The sequence below is a fragment of the Vigna unguiculata genome, chromosome 1 (genome assembly GCF_037176805.1).
Source record: "Vigna unguiculata cultivar grain cowpea cultivar isolate G323 ecotype 2 chromosome 1, ASM3717680v1, whole genome shotgun sequence".
NCBI lineage: Eukaryota > Viridiplantae > Streptophyta > Magnoliopsida > Fabales > Fabaceae > Vigna > Vigna unguiculata.
Window position 1 is genome coordinate 13,722,999 of NC_140792.1, and position 22,414 is coordinate 13,745,412.

At 41.0% G+C, this 22,414-nt stretch overlaps 1 protein-coding gene across 1 annotated transcript; it reads right to left on the reverse strand.

The window, feature by feature from the left end:
* Positions 1 to 8,740: 8,740 nt before the first annotated feature.
* On the reverse strand, positions 8,741 to 9,259 carry LOC146888724 (uncharacterized). Its single transcript, XM_085665980.1, has one exon. It carries the CDS (start codon positions 9,257 to 9,259, stop codon positions 8,741 to 8,743), a length of 519 nt encoding a protein of 172 aa, XP_085522106.1.
* Between the last annotated feature and the right edge of the window lie 13,155 nt (positions 9,260 to 22,414).

The window sequence follows — 22,414 nt, forward strand, 5'->3', positions numbered from 1 at the left end:
TTCATTTAGTTAGTGATCAAGAACAAGTAGATTTAGTAGTTTTAGAATTTGAAGATTATGCCATGACATGGTGGCATCAATTGTGTATGGACAATATTAACCAAGAGCCACCCGCAGCCTCTTGGATGGACATTAAAACTTTGATGCGTGCTAGATTTGTTCCTTCCTACTATAGGAGGGAGACTCTTTTGAAGCTCCAAAGGCTTCAACAAGGGTCTATGTGTGTGAATGAATATTTTAAAATGATGGAGTCCATGCTTCTCAAAGTAGGACTCCAATTTGAAAGTGAATAAGAAAAGGTAGCTAGATTTGTGAGTGGTCTTAGAAGAGAAGTTCAAGATGTAGTTGAGTTGTATGAGTATTCCACTCTTGACAAAATTTTACACTTGGCCTTAAAAGTTGAAAGTCAATTGAAAAAGAAACAAGAGGCCAAGAGGAATACTTCATACAATGAATACTACTCTAGAACTTGGAAAGGAAAGGAAAGAAAGGATGAGAAACCACCTTCCAAAGACCACCCACCTAGGACTAATTCGTCTAGAACCTCCCATGAAAGTGCAAACTCTTCTCAAAGTTCAAGAACTAGTTCTAGCAAATGTTTTAAGTGTTTGGGCTATGGTCACATTGCTTCAAATTGCCCAACAAAGAGGAACATGATCTTGAACCCTAAAGGAGAGGTTGAAAGTGAACATTCTTCTCCCTCCTCCCCTAAAAGTTCTTCCTCCCACACTTCTTCCCAATCTTCAAGTGAGGATGAAATCAAACCTATCAAGTTCAACGTCTTAGAAGTGGGGGGAAAAATTTCAAGTCAAAACAAGCACCGTAGCTACCAAAACAAAAATCCAGAAGTTAAATGCCAGATTCAGACACTATTCAAACACTATTCACTACTACAAATGACATTATTCATGCGCGCCGCGACACTATTCACTACACTACACAGAAACACACAGGAATGGAAACAGACACTGAACTTAACACAACATTAACATCACAATGAACATATACCAACTCAACCACACTTGAACTACACACACACCAAAACACAAAACACAAACACACTGGAAATTTTACTTTGGACGAAATGATTGGTCCCCGGCAACGGCGCCAAATTTGATAGAGGTCGTACCCCACCAAATTAAAACATATTAAATATAGTATATGAAAGTGAACCAAGTCGTCTCCCAACGACCAATAATTTCATTTAAAGCAAAATTTCCAGATTAACACAACAATAAAACACAAGGGGGGGGGGGTTTGGCAGATTCACACAAGTTTGCTAAATTCTAATCAAAACACCAAAACTGAATTAAACACACAATTCAAAACGTACTGGTCCCTTGATTCCACTGAAAATCCACCAATCACAGGTTACTAAATCAAGTCTCTTATCCAATTTACTCTCATGAAATCCGAATTAATCAACTATGCGAAAATTAACACAGCTTCATTATGCCATTAAGCATAGCACACATCCTACTTTCAATTTCACACACACACACACACACACACACACAAATTAAGCAACTGTGGCCAAAACTCGAACTCACTAAGCATGACAAGGATTCTCAAATTGTGCAAATTATGAACCCACGATTAAGCATCACAAATTCCATTTCATTCAAAGCTATGAAATTGAATAGGATGAAGAGAAATTAGGAATTGGAGTGCACTGCAAAACATCAACCTCATGGTTTCAAATCAGTTTCTTCAAGGAACCAATACGAAAAACTTAGCTAGACATGGAAAATGAACAATCAAACACTTCAAAACTGCAATAACAAAACATAACCAAGAACCCTAACTTATCAAATCTGAAAAACGCAATTTAAGAGCAAAAATAGAGATTTCAAAGCTTAAATGGAATGCAAAACGCTATTGTCATATATAAATGCGAAAACCCCATGAATGGGTATTGTTCCAAGTCAATAAAACCCACAAAACGAACTGCCCAAGCAAGAAAACGAATTCAAAACGTAAAACCCTTAATGGGTGCTGTCAAATATGCATAAAAACGGTAAAAATGAGCCAAAACGTGAAAAACCGCAAGGGGGGCGCCCATGGAAGCTTGGAGAACGAAAATGGAGGTTTTGAAGAGAGGTTGAAGATGATGGAGCAGCTGGCCTCCTTTCATGCAGACCTAATTCGTGGTCATATCACCCCTGCCACTCATATTTACAAAACTGCCACTCTGGGCCTCAAATGTTGACCCATTGACTTTGTTGACGTGGAAATGACATGGAAATGATGTGGCAATGATGTGGAAAGTCTCTTCAACTAAATATTAATGTCCAAGCTCCAAAATTGCTTCACCCAAATACCTAAAAATAATTAAAAACAAAAATTAGGCCAAATAATGTGAAATTAGTCCAAATTCGGAACAGTGACCCAATAAAGCCCAACAGATGAAAAACACTCTAATGATGAACAATTAAGCACTAATCAACTGTCTAATGGGTGCACAAAGGCTAGTGGAATAGAAGAAAATAATGACTCATCAGACGCATGCTAAGCCAAGTGCCTAAAGAATTTGAAAACCAAAGAGAAAATATTTTTTACTCAAGGTGCCAAATCAACAACAAAACTTGCTCACTTATAATTGATAATGGAAGTTGTGTTAACGTGGCTAGCACAAGGGTTGTGGACAAGCTTGGCTTGAAAACCATCCCTCATGCCAAGCCCTATAAGCTTTCTTGGCTTAGTGAGGAAGGTGAGATTAAAATGAACAAACAAGTCCTTATTAACTTCTCCATTGGAAACTACAAAGATGAGGTATTATGTGACTTAGTGCCCATGGAAGCAGCCCACATTTTATTAGGAAGGCCATGGCAATTTGATAGGAAAGCTTTTCATGATGGCCATGCAAACAAATTTACCTTTAGCTTCCAAGGCAAAAAGATCACATTACTACCTCTTTCACCAAGAGAAGTCAATGAGGACCACTTGCAAATGATAAAGAAAAGAAAAGAAGAGAAGGCGCAAAAGAAGGCGCAAGGGCATGGCAATGAGTCCAAGAATAGCATGATCACCCTCAAAGGGGTGAAGAAGATAATGCTTACCCAAAAACCCATCTTCCTAGCTTATCCTAGTGAATCTTCCCCCTCCTTCCAAAACCCTCACTCTAGATGTCCCTTAGACTTGTCATTAGTCTTAGATGAGTTCAAAGATGTTTTTCAAGAACCTCCAAAGGGTCACCCACCCCTAAGAGGTATAGAACACCAAATTTATTTCATACAAGGCTCATCTTTGCCTAATAGGCTAGCCTATAGGACTAGTCACGAGGAGGCTAAGGAAATTCAAAAACAAGTGAATGAGTTGTTAGAAAAGGGGTGGGTGCAACATAGCATGAGTCCTTATGCAATGCCTGTGATTCTTGTCCCCAAAAAGGATGGAACATGGAGAATATGCATAGATTGTAGGGCTATCAACAATATAACCATCAAGTATAGGCATCATATTCCTAGATTAGATGATTTGATTGATGAGTTACATGGTGCAACCATATTTTCCAAAATAGACTTGAAGAGTAGGTACAATCATATTAGAATCAAAGAAGGTGATGAATTGAAAACCTCTTTAAAGACTAAGTTTGGATTATATGAGTGGTTAGTCATGCCTTTTGGCTTGACCAATGCATCTAGTACGTTCATGAGACTCATGCACCATGTTCTTAGAGAGTTCTTAGGGAAGTTTGTTGTGGTGTAATTTGATGACATTCTCATTTATAGTATGTCTCAAGATGACCACTTGCATCATTTAAGGAGTGTGTTAGAGACCTTGAGGAAGACATCCTTTGTGTGCTAACATGGAGAAATGTGTGTTTGGGATGGATCATGTGATCTTCCTAGGTTTCAAAATAAATCAACATGGGGTCCATGTGGACCAAGAAAAGGTGATGCCCATCAAGGATTAGCCTCCCCCAAAAAATGTGAGTGAGCTTAGGTCCTTCCATGGGTTGGCTAGTTTTTATAGGAGATTTGTGCCAAACTTTAACACCATATCCATCCCTCTCAATGAATTGGTCAAGAAAGGTGTGGTCTATAAGTGGGGCAAATATCAAAAAAAGGCTTTTGAAACTTTAAAACAGAAATTGATCAATGCACCACTCCTAGCCCTCCCTAACTTCTCCAAAACTTTTGAAATTGAGTGTGATGCATCCAATGTAGGCATTGGGGTCGTGCTTCTCCAAGAAGGACACTCCATAGCCTATTTTAGTGAGAAACTCAAAGGGAGTCACATCAACTACTCCACCTATGATAAAGAGCTTTATGCTCTTGTGAGAACTTTGCAAACTTGGCAACACTATCTTCTTTCAAAGGAGTTTGTGATACATAGTGACCATGAGTCGCTCAAATTTTTGAAAAGCCAAGACAAATTAAACAAGAGACATGCTAGGTGGGTAGAGTTCTTAGAGCAATTCCCATATGTGATCAAACATAAGCAAGGAAAGACTAACATTGTGGTGGATGCACTTTCAAGAAGGTATTCCCTCCTTTCCATTCTTGAAACTAAATTTCTTAGTTTTGATCATATTAAGGAATTGTATCCAAAGGATGTTGATTTCTCCCCCATTCTTAGTGAGTGTCACCAAGGGTTTTACAAAGACTTTTACCTTCTTAATCAATATCTTTTCAAAGGTAAGAGACTTTGCATTCCCCAAGGTTCCTTAAGAGCTTCACTCATTAGAGAGGCACATGAGGGAGGATTAATGGGCATTTTGGGCCAAACAAGACTTTGGTAGTCTTAAAGGAACACTTCTATTGGCCTCACATGAGGAAGCATGTAGCATTACAAAAGTTGCATAGCATGCATGAAAGCCAAGTCTAGAGTCCAACCCCATGGTCTTTACACTCCCTAGCCTATCCCTTCCAAGCCTTGGGTTGACATATCTATGGATTTTGTCTTAGGCCTCCCAAGGAACAAAAAAGGTAGGGATTCCATTTTTGTAGTGGTGGATAGGTTCTCTAAGATGGCCCATTTCATTCCTTGCCATAAGATTGATGATGCAACTTATATTGCAAATCTTTTTTTCAAGGAAGTGGTAAGACTACATGGCCTACCTAGGTCCATTGTAAGTGATAGGGACTCTAAGTTCCTAAGCCATTTTTGGAGAACCTTGTGGGGTAAACTTGGCACCAAGCTTCTTTTCTCCACCACTTGCCATCCCCAAAGTGATAGCCAAACCGAGGTGGTTAATAGAACCCTAGGGCAAATGCTAAGATGTGTGATAGTGCAAAACATTAGAGAGTGGGAGGAACTTCTTCCCCATATAGAGTCTTCCTACAATAGGGTTGTGCATTCCACTACTTCTCATTCCCCTTTTGAGGTTGTGTATGGGTTCAATCCCTTAACTCCCTTAGACCTCCTTCCCCTACCCACTCATGAGGCATGGACTTTCCAAGATGGTGAGGCCAAAGCCAAGTACATCCAAGACTTGCATTCACAAGTCAAGGAAACCATTGAGAGGAGAGTTAAGAAAGAACAAGAGGAGGGTAATAAGGGAAGAAAGGAAGTCATCTTCCAAGAGGGAGATTGGGTTTGGCTTCACTTGAGAAAGGAGAGATTCCCTACTCAAAGGAAGTCTAAGCTCCTCCCTAGAGGGGATGGCCCCTTTCAAGTCATTAGGAGAATTAACAACAATGCTTATGAGTTAGACATACCCCCAAGCTACAACATAAGTAACTCATTTAATGTTTGTGACCTTTCTCCTTTTGATGTAGGGTTTAAGAATTCGTGGTCGAATTCTCTCCAAGAAGGGGAGGATGATGAAGGCGTGACTACCACCACCACCTCCTTAGAAGCTCCCTCAAGAAGGATCACTAGAAGCATGTTTAGAGGGAAGTTTTCTATTCCATCACCTTTATCTTTGTTTTGCATTACTTTAGTTTGAATTCCCTAAGTTGGTTTCTAGTTGACTTATTTTGGTTGACTTGTTGACTTTGATCCAAAGTTGACCTTTGACCAAGATTAGATTAACTTAAACCAACATGCTAATCCTTGTTTGTCTTGTTTTGTAGGTAATTAAGAGAAAGTAGAGCATGGCTAGGTGGCACTTGGTGATTGGAGCACTTAGATGAAGTGGAAGAGAGAGGAAAGCAAAAGCATAAAGCAAAAGCAAAAGTAGACATGTACCTTGTCTCCTTTTGCCTTTGTGGTTTATGCCATAGAAGGTCACTTGGTCTCCTTCCTCTTTTGGCCTAGAATCCTCATGGGAATGCCTCCACCAATCATCTCCCTTCACTTGGCCAAGACTCACTCTCACATTAGGTTTAGGGTTTGCTAGTTAATCCTTTTTGATGTTTTTGTATTTGCTAAAGGACCCCTATGAACTCCTATTTAAAGGGTGCTCCTTGTCTTGTAAAAGGGTTGATCATTTTGTTATAAACTTTGTGCATTCAACCACCAATTTTCGTGAGCTCTCCTTCCTAGAAGTGAACTCACCTTTGCCTTATCTTGCTTGCAAGTGGAGGCACCATCACTCATCTCTAGGGCTTGGTTGGCTTAGATCCCCCCCTATGAGTGGCGTGCTTCTTCCATTCTTCATCTTCTATGCTTTCAATTTTTATTGTTTCTTCTTTTATTTTGCTCTTTAAGTGTTGTTATTGCCGTGTGTGTTTAAGCTTGAATTCAACTCTCTTCTTCCTTTCATGAGCTTGAGAAATGAACCTTCACATCTAGATAGCATGCTATCTTAATGTGCAGTGGGAATTTTCAAAAAGCTTTCTTAAACAACTTCACCATATTCATAACTCTAAAAGGAAACAAGATAATCCTTCATCATGGTGTAGTTGCGAAATATGTGGAGTGATAACGGACATAGGATTGTTATTTTAAATGCTTTGATTTGAGTTTGACACTAAGTCTGTATTAATCTGTACTCTATTCACATTCTTGTTTACATAGGATTGTCGGCTCTTTAGCTTAGTGCTGACCAGTTTAGATAATATGTCGGCTCTAACATTTTTAGATCTGGGGATGTGTTGGATGCAGACTCATTCAAAAGCAGATTGGATGACGTTTCAAATCAGGTGATAGTATTGTAGGAGGGTAGGGTCTTTGATCTAGAACTCGTCATTTAGATGGCCCACTGTGAGTTTGGAATCGGTTTTGCACGTCAGTGTTTTGACGCTGACTTCACAGGTGAGGGATAGGCCAACGAGGATGGCTTCGTATTCGGCTTGGTTGGTGGATGTTCTGAAGGCGAAGTGGAGGGATTTTTCCATGAGGATGTCGTTGGGGCCTTCTAAGACGATGTCGACATCTGCTCCTTTTGAGTTTGAAGAACCATTAACGTAAAGTGTCCACTGGTCCTCTTCAGGGGTTCGTTGCAGATCGTTAATGAAGTCTAGGAGGCATTGAGCTTTGATGGGGCCATGAGGTTCGTAACGGATGTTGAACTCGGATAATTCTACGACCCAAGACGACATGCAACCGGCAAGGTCTGGCTTTTGAAGTATCTTCTAGATGGGGTAATCGGTTTTGACGATGATGTTGTGGTTTTGGAAATAGGGACGTAGGCATCGTGCTGCGTGTACTAGTGATAGGGCTACTTTGTCCATTACTGGTATCTGGTTTCGGGATCATGCAAGGTTCGGCTGACGAAGCATACAGGGTGTGATCTGTGGTGGTGATGTAGACGAGTATGGGTTGATGAGTGTCCAGCTTATGGAGGATGGGTGGTGAAGTTAGGGTGTTTTTGAGTTTTTGAAAAACTTGTCGACATTCGTCGTTCCACGAGAACTTGGCCGATTTCTTGAGTAGTTGAATGATGGGTTACGTTTGCTCGGCCCGAAGCGAGAGATGGCGGTTAGACGACCAATGAGGCGTTGTACTTCTTTGACATTGCTGGGGATTTTCATCTCAATGATTGCATTGCATTTTTCGGGGATAGCCTCTATGCCGCGTTTTGTGAGCAAGAAACTAAGGCATTTACCATGATCGACACTGAAAATGCACTTTTCGGGGTTGAGGCAGAAATTGTACTACCGTAATGTAGAGAAGACGGTGGACAAGTCTTGAGCGTGTTGGTGATGAGTTGGGGATTTGACAACCATATTGTAAAGGTATACCTTGACACATTTTCCCATTATGTGGCTGAAAACCTTATCCATTAGTCGCTGATACGTTGCTCCTGCATTTTTGAGGCCGAATGGCATAACTTTGTAGAAGTAGTTGGCGTCGTCTATAATGAAGACGATTTGTTCGTGTCGGATGTGGCCATGGGAATCTGGTTGTAACCAGAGTATGCATCAAGAAAATTGAGAAATTTATTACCGAGTGCACCGTCAACTAGCCAATCAATATTGGGTAAGGGGTAGGCGTCCTAAGGAAAGGCTTTATTTAGATTCGTGTAATCGACGCAGATTCGCCACTTGCCGTTAGCTTTTTTGACCAAGAGTACGTTGGAGAGCCAGGTGGTGTAGTGGGCTTCTTCGATAAACCCTGTGTTGAGTAACTTGTCGGCTTCAGTCTTGGACGCTAGTCGACGTTCTTCACCAAGCTTTCATTTCTTTTGGGAGACATATCTGGCATCCTTGTAAATGGAAAGTTTATGGGTTACGACTTAAGGGTCAACGCAGGGTAAGTCAGCGGCGGACCAGGCAAAGAGGTGAGTGTTGCTGATGTGGGTAGGTGTAAGGATTTCGCGTTGTTCGGGTTATAAGCCAGTGCCTAGTTTCATGGTGCATCCATTAGGGAGTTCCAGTGGTATAGTTTCATCGACAAGCTCGAGGCGGGCATCCTAGGCTACTCTAGGGTCCAAATCATCTCCAGATAAGGCTATGTCAGAGCCGGGTGGACGTTCAATATGATTGTTTTGAAGAAGGGGAAGTTGTGGGCATAGGCTGGTCATATAGCATTCGTGCGCGAGCTGTTGGTCACCGTGGATGGTAAGGACGTCTCCGGATGGGGCTGGAAATTTCATGGCCAGATGAGGTGTGGATACGACTACGCCGATAGTGTTGAGGGATAGTCGGCCGAGAAGGACATTATATGATGTAGGCACATCGACGACAAGGAAACGGATAGGGATTGTCTTGGTTTGAGCGTCGTCACGAAAGACAATATGAAGGTCAATGAAGCCGTGGGTGGAGACCTTTTTCCCTGAGAAGCCATATATGGGTTCATCGTATGGAAGCATGGCGGTGGTGGGGAGCTGGAGTTTCTTATATGTTGCCCAATAGAGGATGTCAGCTGAACTGCCTTGGTAAATGAGGACTTTCTTGACGGCATAATTTTCCAATTCAACATTGATGACCATGGGGTCATCCCGCTAGTGATCGAGGCCATGGAAGTCATCGTCTGTGACGGTTATGGGAGCCATGTGGCGTCTGTGGTGGGAATGGGTTATGTGGTTGATGGATTGGAGGTGGCGGAGGTGTTTCTTTCTAGCTTATGAGGTGGATCCTCTACTAGCGAAGCCGCTAGAGATGGTGTTAATGGTGCGGCGTAGTGGGGGTCGGTTGGGGCAATATCAGTGCGAACAAGCCTGGGGCTGACGGCTAGTGGGTTGGCTAGGACGTTTGTCGTGCCGAGAATTGCGGGGAGGTCGTCGGTGGTCGGATCGTCAAGGGTGGTCGTCTCTGCGGATGAAGCGGCGGAAGTGGCCAACACGAACCAATTCTTCAATCTTGTCTTGGAGTGCTTTGCATTCTTCTGTGGTGTGGCCGTTGTTTCGGTGATAGCGGCAATATTTAGTCATGTCTATGTTTGGGGGAGTGGACGTCTTGCATGGTGGTGGGATGAGATCGGCCTGTAGAGCTTCATCAAGGAGATGGGATCGAGGAACATTTAGAGGTGCGTATCTGGTGAAGCGGGGTTGCCGGGGTTCTCTAGGACTAGGCTCAGGTCGAGAAGGTTGTGTAGGGGAGGTTGCCGTAGAGGGTGTATAAACGTTGCAAAATTTTGTGTGGAGAGTTTGCATCTCTTCCATGCGGATGTAGTTTGCGGCGTAGAGCTTCAATTCATGCATGGAGGCAGGTGGGTGGAGGTAGACATTGTTGACGAAGGGGCCGGGTTTGAGAGTGAGTGCCATAAACCGAAATAACATTTCCTGGTTAAGGTGTGGTGTGCGAAGAGCAGCCTTACTGAAGCAATCGATGAAAGCCCGCTGACGCCAAAAAGAGAGATGGTTATAGTTTGATGTGGGCCTGGCGCACCTACCCGTGTCGCTAGGCGCTGTATCAGTAGCATAACCCCTCTGGTTTTTAACACCTCAATCAGTCTAATTTGTTACATGGCTCCATTCCAAGCGCCCAAATAAGGACTCCTCTATGGAATGCACATTATGGTTAGTCTACAACTATCATAACTATCAAGCACCTAAACTCTACAATGGCCAAACCATCGATTCAAGTTTTCACAGTCAACACTTCAATACCTTCCCTCATGCTACCAAGTATACTTCTCTTAACTAAAATTTTTCCCTTCTCCCTTTCTTCCTTTGATGATCCATTCAACACCATAAACTACCATCCTCACAGTTAATCACCATAGTATGTCGTCCCCTCCTATGTTACCAATTATCGTGAACCTCACACACTCCAAATCCTCCCTCAGTTTTTGTTTCCAAAATCTCGCAGAACTGCCCCTTGACCGCACTATCGCCTGGCGGCGCCTTGCTTGCCGCTAGGCGGAGCATCAGTGCCCGCACAAACCAGGCTTATTCATACCTGCGACAAAGTCCTCCCTCTTACCAGTATTCATTCCCAGCACTTATGTTCTCCGAGATATAACAATACATATATAATTGACTAGTTTCGTGCCCTTAATTCAATTCATATAAGCCTCTTGATCTTTACCCTCTTGAGTAACTAGATTTAATTCATGCACGAGTATACCTAGGACTTCACCATACCCCAAATTTCAATTGATTCTAGACCAACAAGGTATCCAATAAAAGTTATACAAATCAATTTCAGAACCAACGATGGTTCTCATACATACAGCATCAAAACCATGAAAATAAAACGCGAACAGTGTCGCGCCGCCTGGCAGAAATTCATCGCCGCCAGCGGTAGGGGATGAACCGCCAGGCGGTTTCTAGAAAAATCCAGAAACTCCAATCAAATAGTGCAGAAACGATACAGGGACTATGATATAATTCAAGGCATTATACAATTATTCAATTATAATCACAAAAGACCGAAAACAACTCCCCTAACCTGGAATTTGCTTCAAATTTCAAATTAGTGTGAGTGTACTCCAATCAAAAATCTCATTGCCCTTGCTCACACTCCCACGCTAGTTTCTTCTCCTCACTTTCCCTCTGCTTTCAGTCCCAATTCACCAGAACCTTTTGTCCAAGTCTCCCACGTACCACAACACCTCTCCTTTCCTTAATTCACTCTCTCTTTTTGGCTTATGAGTAATCTATTCACTCATTCACTTCCCAAAACGAAAATTACCTTAAATGGGGTTTAAGTGGATCATCAATCTGATTTTTCAACCCCCTAGACAACTAGGTTAAGCTGCCCTTTTCAAATTCCATGCAAAAATAAAATTAGGTCAAAAAAAGAGTTTAATTGGGTTCTTAGCAAGACTTGAACCCACAACCAATAAATTAACAATTCAAGTACATAACCACTCAACCAATTCATATTTCATGATAACTCCTACAATTCTAGGAATTTATCATTTCACTACGCATTCAATATATAAATATACAAAAACGCATAATTTAAATAACATCCAAGTGGCACACATAGGACTTGAACCCAAGTCCTCACACACAATAAAGTACTCTCAACCACTTGAGCTAGTACTTTTCCGCGTCATAGTTCCTCACATTAATTACTTTAAATGTTCCTATTAACTACCATAATTAAATAATTAATTAAATAACTATTTAATTTTTCTCGGGTCTTACAACTGCGGGTAGAAACCATCTTCGAGAGAATGCGGGTTGGTCCGTAAAGTATTGCTTCGTACCCCACGGTGGACGCCAATTGTTCCTGCGGAGAACAAATAAGAGATGTTAGACACAAGCATTACCTTACCTCAACCTGCAATCTTCTCAGTAGGCTTCCTCCCGGCTGGCATATGCTATCTGTAGCTATCTCGGTTTGGACCCGAGAGGGGTTACTTGAGGAGAAGACTTTGACGCTTAAGTCAGCAAAAAACTCTTAGAAAGTCAAATCTCGTAATTAAGGGAGTAATGAATGCGTACCTTTAATTGCCGGGGTGCATGCATAGTTATAGATTATTAATTATGTCTGGCCACGTCATGGGCTGGGGCCCTGTTTGGGCCTTGCCCTTAGTCCAGGTGTAAGACCCAAGAAATTTAAATAATTAAATAAATAATTATTTAATAAATGCGGGTAGTGGAAGCCTCTATGGCATTTAATGTTATTTGTTGTGACGTGGAAAAGTGCTAGCTCATATGGTTGAGAGTACTTTAATTGTGTGAGAGGACTTGGATTCGAGTCTTATGTTTGCTATTTGCGTGTTGTTTGAATTATTTTAATTTTAATGATATGCATGAGTATGTTGAGTGATAACATAGTTATAGAATTATAGAAATTATCACAAACATGATTTGGTTGAATTGGTTATGCATTTGTCTTGTGATAGCATGGTTGTGTATTCAAACCTTGCTGAGAACGAAATTGATTCCTTTATTTTTGCTAATGTAATTGTGAGTTGAATGTGAAAGGGTGGAGAAACCTTAGAGACATTGGGAAGCTAAGAGCAGGAAAGAAAACAACCCAAAAAGAGCTATGAAAGGCAATTATAAATAATTAAAAAGCCTTTTTCGTTTTTTTTGCCATTAACCATAATTAGGGTCATATAGAAAAGCAAAATAAAGCAATTAGAAGGGTTTTGAGACTGGAGGGGAGCACGAATTTTGAGTGGAAAAGGTGAGTTTGGAATTGAGAGCAAAGTTGCGCTTTGTTTTGGGAGAGCAAAGGAAGGTTCTTAGGTACCACAAAGCCGAAGTTACAAAACCATTAGAAGCAAGGGTTTTCAGGTTAGGGGAGCTCTTTTCCATACATTTACATGATTGATGGGAATTTTCGTGTAATATGCAATGATTAATGTACTTTTGCCATGAAATTTTCATGCCAACATGCTGTGAATTGGGGTGTTTGATTGCTTTGATGTAATATGATTAAACTCTTATGAGATTGCGTGAAAATTAGGGGGTTTTGATGTACTATTTATGGTTCATGGATCAATTTTGCATTTTTGGGGTTCAATTTGGTGTCCAAATCATGCTCATAATGTTTGTACTTTGTGATGAATTACTTAGCATAAGGGAGTGTGGTTTTGGCATTTGGTTTGGTTTCTGCGTGCGTAACAGGGAGAAGGTCTGCTATTCTCGCTCAAGCTACCTAGGCTCACCTAGGCGAGAATAGCAGAAACACAAAATCTGGTTTGTGTTCGAGCATCTCACTCAGGCGAGAGCAACTCGCCTAAGCGAGGAGTGGCGTAGTTGTGGGGTTGTACTAAAGCATCTCACATAGGCGAGGAGCCCATGTTTTGGGCGAATGAGCATCTCGCTCAGGCGAGTTGTTCTCGCCTAAGCGAGAAATTGTGAATGGATGCATGTTGATGTTCGACTCGCTGCCTAGGCGTGGGAAATTTTTGATGAGCAAGGGATGATCTCGCCCAAGCGAGACCTCGCGTTAAGCCTTTGAAGCACACTCGCTCAGGCGAGGAGGATTAGCTTAAGTGAGACAGGCCTGGTCTCTTAAGCTAAGGCTTCTAGCCCAAGCGAGTTTAGTGTAGTTTGAGTGTATTATTTGTACGCATCGATGCGAACGTGGATCAAGAGATGTTGTGCCATGAGCGGGTAGGTTCATGGATGGTGGTTGACATGTGATGGTATGAGCGGTGAGGTTCATACTCAATTACTCTCCTGTGGGGATACAAGCGAGGTAGGTTGGTATGTTCCGTGCTCACAATTGAGAGATGCTGTGTGCGGGGAGGTACGTAGCTAGTGGATCACATGTGTTGGACTACGGGCTGGCAGGTCCGTAGAGTAGGACTACGAGAGGGGAGGTTCGTAGAGGCAGGACCATGAGCGGGCAGGTTCGTGGGAGAATCATGAATCCTGAGTCCATGGCTAACTTTGTTGTTAAATTGGAGGTTTAAAAGTCTTGGGGGTATTAAGGATGTGACCATGGTCTAACTATGACAATATAATTGGGTGTATTTATATTATTTAATTGATATGTTTCTTATATTCTTTTGATCTCACCCTTTCTGTTTGTGCTTGGCGATGCTCGTGTGATTCTTTACACAGGAGCAGTTGATGATACAAGTGATGCTGCTAACACCTGAGGCGGAGAGAGGGCTAGCTTGGGGATTTTGAGCTAGGGATTTTCTTATGATTTTCATTGTCTTGTCGGATTTTGGAACTTGTAATAAAATTACTATTTATCGTTATTTAAATTATGGCACGATTAATAATGTTTTAAATTTCCCGCGTTTTGGGAATAATGAAGTATAACTTTTGAATTTATCTATTCTTATTTATTTTATTGATTTATTTTAATCAAGTAATTTCTAGTGGGGATGTTACACCAGGTCACTTAGTTCGATTATCGTGGGCTTTAGGGTTTTTCTAGTAATGCTAAGAATTTGTCAGGTTCTCGCTTAGTTTCCTTAAGTTACCGGCTTAGGCCAGTTACTTCTTTAGCGGCTTAGGCCGATTGCTCTTATAGTGGCTTAGGCTAGTTACTTTTATTTTCTTGGCATATGTATGGTGATTATTTGTGTCCTTGGAAGCTATGTAGACGGACTTTATGGCTATAGTCAGGCTAAGCCGCCTAGGTGTAGTACAATTTTTAAAATAAAGGACAATTTGGTAATCTTATTTTTTCTTGATTTAAATATAATTTTTAATTTATCACATCCATCAAATCACTCACAAACTTCAACAAAATGTACTCTAAATCGACTCACTTTCACCTTTAATCCCCTTAAAGTGAACAACACAAGCTTCACACTCTAATCCACTTGAATTTCTCCTATCCCTCTCCCTCCAATCAACGTTGAGGGAGAGAGGGGAAGGAAGAGGGAAATTCCTCTATTTTTCAATCATCTCTGTTATGCAATGCTTGAAGCGTGATTTCAAGATTACAAATATGTCCGCAATTTATTTTTCAGCTTAATTATAAAAATAATATAAAGGCCTTTGAAATTATTTTTACAAAAACAATTAATAACGAAAATTTGAAAAGTTTTACAAAATAAGGTTTAAAAAGTAATTATAAATTATAATTTTTTTTTATTACATTATTTTATAAATATTTTTTTATTAAAATATGTTATTTTTATTTGTACATTTTAAAAGTATTTTGTGCGACAACTCAAACTTATATAATGATAATTTTTAATTATTTTTAAAATATAGGACAATTTGGTAATCTTGTTTTTTCTTGATTTAAATATAATTTTTAATTTATCACATCCATCAAATCACTCATAAACTTTAACAAAATTACTGTAAATTCACTCACTTTCACCTTTAATCTACTTAAAGTGAACAACACAAACTTCACATTATAATACACTTGATGTCATTCTGTCACTCTCCCGTCAATCAACCTAAGGGAGAGAGAGGAAGGAAAAGAAAATTTCCTCTATTTTTCAATCATATTTGTTATGCCATGATTTGATAGTGATATCAAGATTACAATTATGTCCGCAATTTATTTTTCAGGTTAATTATGAAAATGATGTAAAGATATGACTTTTGAAATTATTTTTACAAAAGCAATTAATAACGAAAATTTTAAAATTGTTATAAAATAAGGTTTAAAAAGTAATTATTAAATATAAATTTTTTTATTACATTACTTTATAATTTTTTTTATTAAAATATGTTATTTTCATTTATACATTTTAATATTTTTTCTACGATAAATGAAACTTATATAATGATAATTTTAATCATATTTAAAATAAAGGACAATTTGGTAATCTTGTTTTTCCTTGATTTAAATATAATTTTTAATCTATCACATCCATCAAATCACACACAAACTTCAACAAACTTTACTATAAATCCACCCACTTTAACCTTTAATCCACTTAAAGTGAACAACACAAACTACAGACTCTAATCCACTTGAATTCATCATCTCCCTCTCCGTCCAATCAACCTTGACAGAGAGAGAGGGGAAGTAAGATGAAAATTCCTCTATTTTTCAATCAACTCTTTTATGCAATGGTTTGAGGGTGATATCAAGATTTTTCAGCTTAATTATGAAAATGATGTAAAAATATGGCTTTTGTAATTATTTTTACAAAAATAATTAATAACTAAAATTTGAAAATTGTTATAAAACAAGGTTTACAAAGTAAATATTAATTATAAATTTTATTATTACATTATTTTATAAATATTTTTTTTAAAATACGTTATTTTCATTTATACATTTTGTTCCTGCGGAGAACAAATAAGATATGTCAGACACAAGCGTTAGCTTACCCCAATCCGCGATCTCTTCAGTAGGCTTCCTCTCGGCTGGTATATGTCGTCTGTGGATATCTCGGTGTGAATTAGTTTGGACCTGAGAGGGGTTACCTGCGGAAGAGGCTCCGATGCTCAAGTCAGCAAAACCTCTTAGAAAGTCAAATCTCGTAATTAGGGGAGTAATGAATGCGTCCATTTAATTGCTGGGGTCCATGCGCATTTATAGGTTATTAATTATGCTTAGCCACGTCATGGGCTAGGCCCCTATTTGGGTCGTAGGTGGGCCTGGGTCTTGGGCCAGGCCTTTTAGGACGGTTATCGTGGGCCCTTAGGGGCCTTGCGGGTAATTCTCTGAACTTGTCAAGTTCTTGCTTAATCATCTTAAGTTTCCGGTCTAGGCCGGTTACCTTTTAACAGCTTAGGCCGGGTACTACTAACTATTCATACATGGTGATTACTTACGTCTTTGGGGACTATATAGGTGGCTTTTATGGCTATAGTCGGGTTGAACCGGCTAGGTGTGGTACACCAGTCCCCTAGTCTTTGGCGGTATATCTATAGCGATTAAGGATGAGAAGTGCGTTTGGCTAGGCCGACTAGATGTGATACACCAGTCCCCCAGCCTTTAAGTGTGAGGAACAGTGTTAAGGCTTGGTATCCGAATAGGTTTGTGGTAGGTGAAGGGATGGCAAATGTTAGACGTCTAATCGAAGGGTTTTTGTGCTGTCATTTTTTAGGGTTGTGACCTTTAGTGTGCATTATGATGCTTTATATGGGTTGTGACTTTTGGCGGGAAAAAGTTGTGTCGTTTGGAATCATCGCTTATAAATGTGGATTTCGTGGATAGTTTGTTTTTGTTGGCTCATTTGTAAGAATTTTGAAATCAAAGATTTGCGTGTGTTAGAACTGTCCGACTAGTCCCTTGTATCTGCAGGCATCTTTCGTTCTCAAAAAGGTATGTCTAATACTAGCGATAATGTGTCGTTGTCATCGTCAAGTAGTGGGAGTATGCAGTCTAGACGGAATATAGGTAGGCGTCTTGAGGAGGGAAGTGTTAGCCCAATCGCATGTTAGGTTGCCGCTAGATGACTTTGCTATAAAGGTGCTCCGCCTATTAAACGTGGTGCCTACTCAACTACATCCGAACAGTTGGGCTTACTTGTAGGCCTTTCGTGTCCTTTGTCAGTCGTTGTATCTGCAGTCATCTCCTTATGCATTTTTATACTTTTACGACACAAGGCCCCGACAACCGATAACATGGCTATCCTTGGTGAGCAGGCCGAGTATTAGCAGGTTGGATGCATTTACGCAATCGTTTAAACACTTCAAGGATGGTTTTTCAAGGTTGTAGTGAAGGAAGGAGGAAGGTTGCATTTCCTCAACGCAGATGGTGTAACATCCCTAAGAAAAACTACTAATATTTAATAAAGAAATTCTGAAATAAAATAAATACCGCATTTAAAATATAGTCATTTCCCAGAAACATGGGAAAATTAAAACCAAAATAGTAACCATAACATAGTTCGAATGTACACAATCGTTCTATACAAAAGTTACTAAAGTTCAGCATAAATAAATTTTACATCCAAATCAACAAAAATAAAATTTCCTTTCAAAAGCCCAAGTAGCCCATGCTCTCCGTCTCTAAGTATCTCCTGGCTCACCTGTCAAATCATCTGCTCCCGGATAACAAATTATCTGATCATCACCACACACACACAGAAAGGGTGAGCTATGCACAATATGTAAACATATACATGAATTAAATATGTCACCCATCCCAAAATAACATAACTTCATAGTCCATCATGAGGCATAAACATGAACTAGGTCTTGGGACTTTACTGTGCTCCCACGAAACTAACTCATTCGTGGTCCAACCCTATGAGCCTATCTCGCTAATAGTCTTGCCCTACAGACTCCTTGTCCGTAGTAAAACATCCAAGTCTTCTCAACTTGGACCCTGGCACGCACGCAATCACCATACTATGGACTTCTCATCCAATAATAGCCGACGGGAACATCACAGTTCCTTGCCCATCGTGCGCCCGACACATGTAATCACCATACTAAGGACTCCTCGCCCATTAGTAGCCGACGGGAACTCATCCAGTTCCATGCCCATCATGTGTCCAACCACCAAGCACATCCTAGACCCCTATTGGACTTAGTCCTCCAAGCCCAAAAGCCACACCACATGCATATACTTCCTATACTTAGGATAAGGTAGCCAAATAACACCACAAGCAATTACAACATGGCAAAATTGCATAAACTCGCATAAGCCAGGGACACTCGCCCAAGCTAAACCCTCAGTCTCGCTTGGGCCTAAGCGAGCTTAAAACCGTAGCATCAATACGCTATCTCGCTTAGGCGAGATCCTCTCGCCTAGGTGAGCCACACAATCGCCCAAAACCACACCCAAACCTCACCTAGACGAGTATTCAACAAAACACACAAGAACACACTTTGAGGACTCGCTTAGGCAAGAGTGTCGGTCGCTCAAAACTCAAAACCTCTCGCCTGGGCGAGATATCGCGCTCAAACTCTCAAGTTCTCCTTGCGACCTCGCTTAGGCGAGTGCCTCTCGCCTGAACGAGAGACCATGTCGCTCAACCCTTTCCTTGGTCGCCTAGGCGAGAACCACGAACCAGAACTCAATGTGAGACTCTGCAACTCTCGCTTAGGCGAGATGGACCCGCTTAGGCGAGACTTGCAGGGTTTCGAGTTTGTTCACGCACACACATCGCCAAAACAATACCAAAACACCAACCAATCATCACCAACACAATATAATGGGAAAAATATATCAGAATCACGCTTTATATCCAAATTACACTACCAAGGTACACTATCTAAGCGTTCACAACCATTCCATACCCAAAAATCCTCATTCCCAAAACATATAATGCATAAAAGGTTTTTGAACCTATAACCATCCAGCCCATTCATTATTTTGATTAAACATACACGAATTCACCACAATCATATTCCAATCGAGAAGGCAATGACACAAAACCACTATGCCAATTCACATTTGGTGATACACTCCAATCAATATAAGTTTACATTACCAATTCCATACTCATACATCTTATTAAAAATAAATAATAAAACAACAACACATAATTGACATACATAGGACTCGAACCTAAGTCCTCACACACAATCAAAGTACTCTCAACCACTTGAGCTAGAACTTTTCCACGTCACATCAAACAATAATTAATGCCATAAAGGTGCTTTCTACCTGCATTTATTAATAATTAATTAATTTTCACGGGTCTTACAATCCCCCCAACTTTAAAAGTTTTCGTCCTCGAAAATAGGACTTACCGGCAAAGAGGTGAGGATAAGACTTCCTCATGAGATCCTCCATCTCCCAAGTCATCTCCTGGGTTGCCTCGTCCCAGAGAACCTTCATCGTCTTCAACTCCTTGCCTCTCAGTTGCTTGACTTGAGTATCCAATATGCGAACCAGTCCAACTAGCATAGTCAAATCCTCGCGTACTTGCACCTCATCTGACTCCAAAACATGATCTCGACTTGCAATGTATTTCCTCAACTGTGAGACGTGGAACACATTATGCAAGTTGGATAAGTGAGGTGGTAAAGCGATCTCGTAAGCCGCTGTTCCTATTCTCCGTGTAATCTGATAAGGCCCTATAAATCTCGGAGTTAACTTCCTTGATTTAAGAACCCTTCCGATACCTGTGGTTGGCGTCACCCGGAGAAATACATGGTCTCCTTCATCAAATTCAAGTGGCCGTCTCCTCTTATCCGCATAGGACTTTTGCTTACTCTGAGTTGCCCTAATCCGATCTTGGATTAACTTGACCTTACTAGTCATCTGCTGCAGGAATTCAGGACCAAGCACAAAGGCTTCACCATCTTGATACCAGCACAATGGAGTTCTACACCACCTCCTTCCATACAATGCTTCATAGGGCGCCATATCAATACTAGAGTGGTAGCTATTATTGTAGGTGAACTCCACCAAAGGTAGCATATCATTCCAGTTTCCCATGTGATCCAGCACACAAACACTCAATAAGTCCTCTAGAGATTGGATGGTTCGCTCAGACTATCCATCCGTTTGAGGATGATACGCTGAACTCATCCTCAACTGTGTACCCAAGACCGCCTGCAATGATTGCCAAAACCGTGATGTGAATCTGGGATCCCGGTCTGACACTATGCTTTCGGGTACCCCATGCAATCTCACCACCTCTCGCACATACAATTCTGCTAACTTGTCCATCGACCACTTCTAATTCATAGGCAAGAAATGTGCATATTTTGTCAGGCAGTCTACTATTACCCAAACTGAATCATGGCCCTTTGTCGACCGTGGAAGATGTGTCATAAAATCCATAGAGATACTGTCCTACTTCCACTAGGGCACGTCCAGTGGTTGCAGAGTACCTCCCAACCTTTAGTGTTCAATTTTGGCCTTTTGACATACCAAACACTGAGCAATAAAGTCTGCTACGTCTGCCTTCATACCATTCCACCAAAAGGACTCCTTCAAATCCTTATACATCTTAGTCATACTTGGATGTATCCTAAGATGACTATGGTGACCTTCCTTCAGAATCTGCCTCCTGAAATTAGGTCCTCCCGGTACACACACTCTACCTTTAAAACGTAGAATGCCATCCTCCCCCATCTGATAATCCTTCCCTTTCTCTGTGCCTATCCACCCCATAAACTGTTGCAACTCCAGATCGTGTCCCTGAGGCACACGAATTTCATTCAAAAATTCATTAGTAACCCTTAGCAAGCTACATTGTATCGAGTCTTGCCCAAACTGCATCCCTACGTTCATATCTCGGAGTTTCTCAATCAACTCCAACTCCTTTATCATCATGCAAGATACATGTATATTCTTCCGACTCAAAGCATTGGCTACAACATTTGCCTTGCCCGGATGGTAGAGCAATTCAAAGTCATAGTCTTTCAAATACTCCATCGACCTACGCTGCCTCATATTCAGCTCCTTCTGGTCAAACAAGTATTTCAAATTTTTATGATCGCTGAATACCCTGAATTGAGAGTCGTATAGATAATGCCTCCAAGACTTCAGAGCAAACACAATGGCGGCTAGCTCCAAGTCATGTGTCGGGTAGTTCTTTTCATGCTCCTTCAGTTGACGAGAAGCATATGCCACAACCCTCTTTTCTTGCATCAATACACCCCCTAGGCCTTGATATGACGCATCACAGTACACCTCAAACACCTTCTCGGTATCAGGAATTACTAGCACTGGAGCGGTAGTCAAACACTTCTTTATTTCCTCAAAACAGTCCTCACACTGTTCAGTCCAAGAGAACGGTTGATCTTTCCTTGTCAACTGTTTCAAAGGGTTCACCTTCTTTGAGAACCCCTCCACGAACCTCCTGTAGTAACCTGCTAAGCCCAAGAAACTTCACACCTCCGTCACTGTCTTAGGCCTTTCCCAGTTAAGCACTGTCTCAGTGTTATGAGCCTATCCCACTCATAGTCCTGCCTTACAAACTCCTCGTTCGTAGTAAAACATCCAAGTCTTCTCAACTTGGACCCTGGCACACACGCAATTACCATACTATGGACTTCTCGCTCAATAGTTGCCGACGGGAACATCACAGTTCCTTGCCCATCGTGCGCCCGACACATGTCATCACCATACTAAGGACTCCTCGCCCATTAGTAGCCGACGGGAACTCATCCAGTTCCATGCCCATCATTTGTCCAACCACCAAGCACATCCTAGACCCCTATTGGAATTAGTCCTTCAAGTCCAAAAGCCACACCACATGCATATACTTCCAATACTTAAGATAAGGTAGCCATTCACACCACAAGCAATTACAACATGGCAAAATCGCATAAACTCGCTTAAGCCAGGGACACTTGCCCAAGCTAAACCCTCAGTCTCGCTTGGGCTAGCTCACCTCGCCTAATTTAGCTTAAAACCGTAGCATCAACAGGCCATCTCGCTTAGGCGAGATC

Excerpts from the sequence above, each read along its gene's own strand:
- LOC146888724 (XM_085665980.1), bottom strand. The coding sequence starts at position 9,259 with ATGGTCATCAATGTTGAATTGGAAAATTATGCCGTCAAGAAAGTCCTC.